Here is a 10,331-nt window from a genome sequence, read left to right as displayed (position 1 = left end):
GCCGCACCAGCCAAATTTAGGGAAAATCCAATATACAAGCCGCACCGGACTATAAGCGGACAGGGTTCAAATCATGGGTAAAAAGCCGTGGCTTATAGTCCGGAAATTACGGTATCTACAATCCATTCGCCTTTGCCAGGACACTTGAACTTGAACTCTTGAGCATATCTGGACTCCTAATCTTGGACCTGGCTCTATTATTCATTTATTGTTGGGGCAAGCTGGTAGGGGATAGAATTATTATTTTTATGTATCTTTTGTTGTCTGTATTCTGTAATATGCTTTAGTTATATTTCCCCTTTGGGGATTAATTAAGTGAATTATCCATCATCTATCTAATAACAGTTCACCTTGATCGAACAATAAATAACAGCAATTTCAAGGCCCCTGGAGTAATCCACCCAACACATCACAAATACATTGCAGCCTGCCTGCGCATGAGCCCATCTCCTGTTTCTGTTTACATCCTCCAGCCATAATACCTTTATGTCGCAGCGACACTCCAAATCTAACCATTGATGCTGAGTGCCAAGCAGGGAGGCATTGAGTCGCATTTTGTCTTCTTTGTTATGAACCGGCTGATACAACTCTGGCTGAATAACCATTTGTCTTAGGTGTTATGCGCACAACAGCAGCACACAACAGCAGACAGGACCCAGGTTGTTGTGTGGCGTGATGTCGTCTTGCACATCCCGAATACATCTTCACGTTGAAAACACGTCAACGTTAATTGGCAAGCAGGGAGTTAAACCACCTAACCACCATGCTCCCACAGCTCCATTCCCCTGCTCCCTTGACCAAGGACGAGGAGACTCTGTATCATGGAGACTATTCCCCTCTGCATGTCCCTCTCCAAGTTGCATGTAACCAGGCTGGAGAAGAGACTGTTCCCCTCTCCATGTCCCTATGAGCTCCATGTAACCACGCTGAAGACTGTTCCCCCTGCATGTCCCTCTGAGCTGCATGGAACCAGCCTGGGACAGCCAGCCCATAATGGCTGGCTGTCAGCAACCTCATATACACAGGCAAGGAGCGAGTGTTCCGGCCGCGATATCATGCGTGAAAAACTGTCCTGATATGGAGTGCCAGTCATTGAATTGCGACGTAGCCTGAGCTCCAGACATCCCAGCTCCAGAGCAACGTTAGTAACTTCCTCCTGGGGGATCCTGAGGCGTTCCAAGGCAAGTGAGTCGATACAATTCCTCCAACTGTGCCTTGGTTTGCCCTGGGGTCTCCTCACAGTGGGACTTGCCTCGAGGACCTCCGTAGGAGGAGAAGCCCAAGAGGCACCTAAGCTGGCTCCATTCCAAGAAAAGAAGCAGCAACGTGTAGATCTCAACCACTATTTGCATGCAGAGAGACTCTGCATGCAAATATTGGAGGGGTGGACGACGTCGCTGCACGCTCGCGGTACGTCAGGACAGTCTCATTGAAAAGCATGTATTCTAATGAGATTCCATGGTTCGCCCGCATGGCTGGCAGTGGACATGAGGTGTGACACCCAGTCTCATGGCTGGCAGTGGAGATGAGGTGTGACACCCAGCCTCATGGCTGGCAGTGGAGATGAGGTGTGACACCCAGCCTCATGGCTGGCAGTGGAGATGAGATGTGACACCCAGTCTCATGGATGGCAGTGGAGATGAGATGTGACACCCAGTCTCATGGATGGCAGTGGAGATGAGGTGTGACACCCAGTCTCATGGATGGCAGTGGAGATGAGGTGTGACACCCAGCCTCATGGCTGGCAGTGGAGATGAGATGTGACACCCAGTCTCATGGATGGCAGTGGAGATGAGATGTGACACCCAGTCTCATGGATGGCAGTGGAGATGAGATGTGACACCCAGTCTCATGGATGGCAGTGGAGATGAGATGTGACACCCAGTCTCATGGCTGGCAGTGGAGATGAGGTGTGACACCCAGTCTCATGGCTGGCAGTGGAGATGAGATGTGACACCCAGTCTCATGGCTGGCAGTGGAGATGAGATGTGACACCCAGTCTCATGGCTGGCAGTGGAGATGAGATGTGACACCCAGTCTCATGGCTGGCAGTGGAGATGAGATGTGACACCCAGTCTCATGGCTGGCAGTGGAGATGAGATGTGACACCCAGTCTCATGGCTGGCAGTGGAGATGAGATGTGACACCCAGTCTCATGGCTGGCAGTGGAGATGAGATGTGACACCCAGTCTCATGGCTGGCAGTGGAGATGAGATGTGACACCCAGTCTCATGGCTGGCAGTGGAGATGAGATGTGACACCCAGTCTCATGGATGGCAGTGGAGATGAGGTGTGACACCCAGTCTCATGGCTGGCAGTGGAGATGAGGTGTGACACCCAGTCTCAGGGACACAGACGCATGGCTACAGGTGAGGGGGATGATGCACCTCCTCCTCCCACGGGGGCCTTGCAGCTGACAGACGCGTCACGACGGTTGTGTTTACGGAGGAGGAGTTATTTTTACAGTGGAGGCCACAGTGAAATGGACTGCATGCATGGACCCATTTGAACTGTCCAAAAGCAGTGTCTATATTCGATAGGCATCTTTATTGCATTTGGAGCAGACATGGAAGCGCAAGGCCATCTAGAAGCTACTTTATGAGCTTGTAGATTGGCTGTTTTCAGCATGCTTCCATAGAAGACATGCATGGCTTCTATGGAATCCAAACCACTGAATTCAGGTCGTGGCGACAGAGAACATTAATCCACGTGTGTCACAATGTCCTTCTTTGACAATCCCACATCCCGTCAATAAAACACCCTGGTTCACTGATGTCATCATAACACCACAGACAGACAGAGGAGAGCCAAACCCTGTGGCTTCTTCTCACACAGACACACACACACACACACACACACACACACACACACACACACCAGTTTGACGGTCAAACATCCAACAAACAGCCTGGCCTCTGCCTGCCGGAAAACACCCTGCAACGCACGCATGGTAATCCTATTAGACCTGCTTCCAGGAGCTGTTGGCAATGCTATTCCACATGCACTCGCTCGCTGAGGCACAGGAGCATACAGTACGACACATTTTCACATAGAAAACAAAGCACACACACACACACACACACACACAGTATTACGGAACATTACATTATGCTGAACATAAACGTGCAGACTGAAGAGACACTATCTAATTTTGGCAAGAGTTCATCTCTCCATCAAGCAAAGAAACATTAAGCCATTTACACCCGAGGACGATTCTAAGAGGACCTTCCAATTACGCATGTATTTCTTTTATATTAAAATCATGTTGCTATACATATATATATACACTGTACTGTAAACCTCATATGATTGTCCAAAAATCTAAAAGAGCTTAATTCAAAATTCTAATTAAAAAAGAGCTCGTAGCAGATCTACAAGCTCTAAACAGGTCGCTTCGCACAGCGTTTTGAGCTTGCTACTTTATATGGAGAGAAGCAGTTTTTAGCAACAATATATAGTACCAACAACTACAATGACACGGATGCTATGCCCGGTCTAAATGGGTTGTGGTCGGGGCCTTGGCAATGGGCACTACAGTGAGGCCACCAGAACAGAGAGAGAGAGAGGAATAGAATGTTCACTGACCGTGGCCGGGGCTCAGAGCCATGTTGCCCGAATTCAAGGCCTCATCAAAACGGCCAAATATCGTCTGTAACCTGCAGAGAGAAAACAGAGAGACAGACAGGTTAGACCCATGGAATAAAAGAAAAATAGTAACGTATGAAACATTCCAAGTGTATCTGTCATGGCGACTGAGAACCCCCCCCCACACACACACACACACACACACACACACACAACCTATACAAATTGCTGTGTATACATTACAGTGTCTGTTAACAATAACAGGCCAATATCTAAATTCACTCCAAAAGGTCGGGGGGAAACTGTCTCTAGACTTTCTGGCAGCCATGTAAGAAAACAATGTGAAAAAACTAAACAAAAATCATCATTAATAATCATCATGTTTTTATTCCGTCGCAGACTATATATTTTCTTGGCCTTAGTTTCATACAGAGCACTTTGTATCTTTGTTTTGATAAGAACTTAAGACTATAAACTAAGTTTATTATCATTTATTATTTGTCAAAATACCCCCCCCCCCCCCACCACATTCTTTTCCAATGACTGCATGCTTTCCATAAGCCATAAGGCCCCATATGATCAAATTATTTTCTTTCTTCCATTTTACATTGTTGCTTTTGCACACAGAAAAGCTCTTTCTTGTGCCCTTTTCCCCGCAGTTCCGCTGCAAACACAAAAAAACCCACTCCTGAGTGTTTTACAACCAGAGCCAATCACATTTCACAACTTCATCCCGTTTAACGAGGTTAATAGAATCAACCACCACGTCAGAGCAAGTTACACTCAAATGAAGTTGAACGTAACATTGGAGCTTAACAGTATCTGTGTGTGTTCACACACGGCTGGCAGAACCCTTCATAAAGTAAATTAATGATGTCTGCAATGTTGCTACTGGCTGTATTGTACGAAAATAACCAGTGGTGGAAAGTAACTTAAGTACAGGTACTCAAATTGTAAGTACAATTTTGAGTTTTTTTTTTTTTTTGCGGTGCCTACGCTCCATTACGCAGCTATGTATGTATGTATGTATGTATGTATGCTTTGCTTCTTTGAACCTGTACAGCACTTTGGTTGACCTGGTCATGTAAAATGTGCTATATAAATAAAATAGAGTTGAGTTGAGTTGAGTATGTCTACGTGTCCTAGCACGGATGAGCACGGAAAGCTGCAACACGATAACTGTCATTTCTCAACCGTTTCGGACGCAGGAAGGCTCGCTGGAACTGGGCTGGCCACCTGGCTATGTTCCTGGGGGTCTGGATGTTGCCCCCGGGGACCCCTACACACTACAGGTGTGATTTCTTTTTTCTTTTCTTTTACTTTTGTCAGCATTTCCAATTTGCTTAAACTTCTACTCTACATCTACATCTACATCTCAAAAGGCAAATATTGTACTTTTACTCCATCCATCCATCCATCTTCAGCCACTTATCCGTATTCGGGTCGCGGGGGCAACAGCTCCACCAGAGAGCTCCAGACTTCCCTCTCGAGAGCAACATTAGTGACTTCCTCCTGGGGGATCCCGAGACGTTCCAAGGCCAGTGAGTCGATGTGTTTCCTCCAACTGCGCCTTGGTCTGCCCCAGCGTCTCCTCCCAGTGGGACGTGCCTCGAGGACCTCCCTAGGGAGGCGCCCGAGAAGCATCCTAACCAGATGCCCGAACCACCTAACCTGGCTCCTTTCCAGACGAAGAAGCAGCGACTCTTATCCGAGTCTCTCTCTCTCTCGCGTGACTGAACTTCTCACCCTATCTCTAAGGGAGATGCCAGCCACCCGTCACGATGCAACGCATTGTGAGCTTGTAGATCTGCCTTTTTTATTTATTTTTATGATCAGTACTTTATTTTAGATTCTTCACAAACACATAAAACAGAAAACCTAAAATACAAACACAAGCAACAACAGCAGAGTACGTATTCATGGACAGACAAGATAGATAAGATAAACAAAAAAATAAATAATAAATAAAATGTGAAAATAGTTTACATTATTTACACGACCAAACGCAGCATCATCAACCATATCATAATGTGTAGTAATACAATAAACAATCAAGAGGGCATTGCCTGACCATGGATCACACCAAGGGACCTGCAACATGACTGAGGAACACGTCCCACTTCAGATCATATTTATCCAACTGATTATTCATCTTAAAGGATAACCTCTCCAAAGCAGCCACAACACCGAGCTGAGTGAACCATACATGAGGTAAAACCTCAGACTTCCATTCCTTAACAATGATTTTCCTGTTTTATACATGTTGAACTTGTGAATTGGGGCATTCTTAATAAAGACTAAAGAGTAAGTATATTTTGATGCCAATACTTTTGCACTTTTAGTCCAGCATTGATAAACGGACATTTACTTACTTACGTAAGTATTTCTGAATTGCAGTATTGATACTTTGATACTTTAGGCAAAAAGAATTGAGCACTTTTTTCCACCACTGAAAATAACCAACCTGAGTAAGCATAAAATCAGCAGTACCACTAAATTAGGCCATGGGAAATGTATTGTTCCAGCCAGCAGGCTGTCAACAGCCTCACTAAAGAGAAGACTGTGATAAATGACTGCAATATGGTTAATTTATACTCAACTTCTCCAAAAGCACTGGTTCTCAAAGTTTTTTTACATTTAATTTAAAGGCTTGTTATGCATTAGACAGTGGTTCCCAAACTGGAGTTGGACCCCACATTTTCGGGGGTTCCCAGACGATTAGCTTCATTCGCAGCATTGTGTTCTCATTTCTAAATATACAGTAGTGACAATTGAATGACCTTTAAGACCTTTTCAATACCAAATTGGCCAAATTGTCACATCTTATGTAAGAAAGAGTCAAGCATTGAGGAAAATAGCCGACCTACAAATTCACAACGCAGGAACGTATCAAATCTGGGTTAAGCCGACGGGCTGGGGTTTGTCATGGGATTTAAACTGGCTGAAACGTGACGTGACACTTTGTGAACGCTAATCCATGAAGCCGTTTTGGTAGCATGTAGTGTTGTGTGCTGCATTCCTCCTCCTCAAATCCACGGGCTGACAGATAACAAGATATTGTTTCATTGCTTCTCGGTAACCATTGTTCCTCCAAATTGCCATGATTCTGCACTCGGGATCCTTGCCCTTCAATTCTGGTACTAATAATAACAATCTTAAAGTTGTGGCGGTGGACGTGACAAAGCAAGGTGCACCGTTGCTCCGAACCACACCAAACTTGCTATAAAACACTGTTCAGGGGTCTGCCGTGAGAATAGTCACTGCAGGGGGCACGTGTGGACCCCCAGAGACCACTGGGTGCCACAGGCCCCCTGGGGTGCCATGATGGCAAAAGCACTGTTCAGGAGTCTGCCATGAGGATAGTCACACCAGAGGCCACGTCAGGGTCAATGCAGTTAAACAGGTACTTAAACCTTATCCTAACCTAAACCGAACTAATATAAAATATGTCCTTCACAACTGGAGACCAGTAAAATGGCCTCAATTTGCAGGACTGTCCTCATCTTTCTATCCTTGGAGGATTCTGGAGGACATTTCAGACTATAATGGATGAACGGAAAATGTGTTTAGTTTAGTTTATTAGTTTGTTTGTTTTTCCACACAAAAAAACATTCTTAGTTCATCATATTTGTTTTTCTTATTCTGGAAAAAATGCTCTTTTCTTTTTTTCTACAAAAAACAAGCAAAACAATATGCTAATAATAGCGCACACACACACACAGCTTTGACCTACAGACAGCGAAGGTGTGGTGAATCCCCAGGGAACACAACAGCACATACATCGCCGGCAGAGAGAGAGATGGTGTGTGTGTGTGTGTGTGTGTGTGTGTGTGTGTGTGTGTGTGAGAGAGTGTGTGGGCACGCATGTGGGTGTGTCTAGGGTGTCACCAACACTGATGGAGCTCTAGACACAACACATGAATACACACACACACACACACACACACACACACACACACACACACACACACACACACACACACACACACACACACACACACACACACACACACACACACACACACACACACACACACACACACACACACACACACACACACACACACACACACACACACACACACACACACACGACAGAAGAGATTAATGGTGGGAATTGACTGCATACTAAAGAGGCAAGGATCTCTCAGAGTTCAGTCTGGCAGTCAGACATAAATCAATGCATAAACATGTCACGTCCAACCAGAACACACACACACACACACACACACACACACACGCACTGTATGTAAAACCAAAGCATGGCTGATATTACAGCGATACAACAACATCCACCATCACATCAAACCAACAACACCCGAGACCTAACGGTGTGACGGCTGTCAAGAGAGCACCCTCCAATCTCCTGCCTGTTACTAGGTGAAGTGACACACACGTAGCGTGTGCTAGAATGGAAGCCATACAAACCGTCCTGCGTGTCTGTCTGTCTGTCTGACTCTGTCTGGTTCCGTCTCCCCAATCAGTGGTAGTGGCGAGCGGCGCGCGGCATCCCCTCGCGTCTATGCTCTCCGCCTCTGGTCGTCATTAGCATTTTAATCAATCCTGCAGGCAGGCAGTGGCTGCTGTGTGCGGTTAGGTTAGCCTCCTTTGTTGCTAGTTAGCAGCAGCGCTTTGCATTCCCCCAAAAAACAACAGAGCTGCTCCTGATAGGCTGCCTGGCTGCTACCGTGTGAAAGCCCCGTGCTGTGTTAGCTAGTGGCACGCGGCGCGCAACCCCGCGGTTCTGCTACCACGCTTTGCATCTAACATGGTGCATCGAGTACCGACAGGGTGGGAGGGACAGGGAGAGAGAGAGAAAGACAGGGAGAGGGAGAGAGAGAGAGACAGGGAGAGAGAGAGGGAGAGATAGAGAGAGAGAAAGACAGGGAGAGGGAGAGAGAGAGAGACAGGGAGAGAGAGAGAGGGAGAGAGAGAGGGAGAGAGAGAGAGAGGGAGGGAAAGCAGGGGACTGGGTTTACATCCACATTCATACAGTATTATGCACTGTATACAAACACACACACGCTGAAGAGTTGAATCTCACACTGACCCTGTGTGTGTCTATGTGTGGGGGGCAGTTTCCGTGACAGCCAGGCAGTTGATTCTGTTCCATTTACATAACCACACACACACGCACAGACACACACGTACGTGCGCACGCACACACACACACACAGACAGTGTGTCCAGGGATGGGGGAGGGGACATGACGCTAGTGGCAAGGAAAGACGGAGAGAGAGAGAGATAGAGAGACCTCCCCCTCTCTATTCCTGCTCTCTCCTTGGCCCATATTCTCTCTCTCTCTCTCTCTCAAACTCTCTACTTCATAACTTGCAGAGGCAGTCACCCCTCCACTACACACACACACACACACACACACACACACACACACACACACACACACACACACACACACACACACACACACACACACACACACACACACACACACACACACACACACACACACACACACACACACACACACACACACACACACACACACACACACACACACACACACACACACACACAGTAAAGTTACATAATAAACAGACTGGTCTTCAAGACGGTTAGGTACACAGCTAGCAAGTCAAGCAGCTCGTTTTCTCTCTCTCCCTGTCATCTCTCTACCTCGCTCTCCCTCTCTCTGTGTGTGTGTTACGTGATTCCAGTTCTTGTGCCCTGATATGTGATCTAGTCTGCATGCAGGGCCCTGGCTGCAGCACTGGATCACACTCTCTTTCTCTCTCTCACTCACTCACACACTCACAAAATATGGTGCAACTGCGTATGGGTGCACCAAAAAGTTAAAGAAGACTGAACTACCGCCGCAAGTGCCGACATGTAGGCAGCTGAAGGAGCGCTAAAGCGGTGAAACGTGCCGGTGAAGCGACAATTGTCCGCAATGCATCATTATCCTCTGGGGAACCACTCAAATACTCCACCTGGGGACCCACAGATTGGGAACCACTAACCTCCTAGACAAATACAATGGCTTTTACTGCCCTTTCGTATCTGTATGGCGTAGGTGGTCAGTGAACACAGCTCCTGAACCATTCTTTAACACAATCTGTGCTGAAACGAGAATAGCTACTGTACCCCACTGTGCCAAAAAAATTGAATCTGACGTGCACGTACGGGCGCATTAAGCGCTATTCATAGTCTGGATTTTCGGTGGTGAGCTGACCACCAAACTACAGCATGATGTCACGAGCCGCGGTGAAGAGCAAACCACTGCCACCGCCCCAGCCCTTCTCTGTTTTTACTCACCACCGCTCAACGTTATTTCAGCTCCGGTGGTCACCTCACCACTGGAGCGGTGGTCACCTCACCACCGAAAATCCAGACTATGATTGAGCCTTTAGTAGTTTTTCTGCTCAAAATGAGACATAATCCGAGGTTTGGAAATAAAAAAATCCATAATCCAACATCAGCCAGAGAGTGTGTGTGCTTTGAATAACTTTGTTAAGTGAACAAAATACAACTTAAAATGAAACAAATAAACGATAACTAACTGAAACTGTATTGTGTGTGTTTACAGAACTAACAAAAACAATAATAAAAAATTATAGACAAAATGCCCTTAGTTTTCCTTCATCTGTAATTGAATACATTTTAAAAAGTTAAAGTTAAGTTTGTATTAACCAAAACTTACCTTTTTCTCATGCTTGCACCTGACAAATAATCCAAAGTATGAAAATATGTAGTAAATCTGCTCTAAAAACTATTAAAACTATCTGAAT

At 46.2% G+C, this 10,331-nt stretch overlaps 1 protein-coding gene across 13 annotated transcripts in view; it reads right to left on the bottom strand.

Annotated features, from left to right (window-relative positions):
- Positions 1 to 10,331, bottom strand: part of clasp2 (cytoplasmic linker associated protein 2) — a 116,663-nt gene that overhangs the window by 75,666 nt on the left and 30,666 nt on the right. For 11 of the 13 annotated variants that reach the window (XM_083763702.1, XM_083763709.1, XM_083763713.1 and 8 more), the window contains exon 7: positions 3,586 to 3,656. In XM_083763702.1, the coding sequence (XP_083619828.1) occupies positions 3,586 to 3,656 (71 nt within the window). Of the gene's footprint in view, positions 1 to 3,585; positions 3,657 to 8,009; positions 8,339 to 10,331 lie in introns of those variants that run through there. The other 2 variants (XM_083763707.1, XM_083763706.1) reach the window with 2 other exon arrangements.

This window comes from Protomyctophum parallelum (assembly GCF_964188405.1).
Source record: "Protomyctophum parallelum genome assembly, chromosome: 1".
Classification (NCBI taxonomy): domain Eukaryota; kingdom Metazoa; phylum Chordata; class Actinopteri; order Myctophiformes; family Myctophidae; genus Protomyctophum; species Protomyctophum parallelum.
This window is presented reverse-complemented; position numbering and strand designations above follow the sequence as displayed.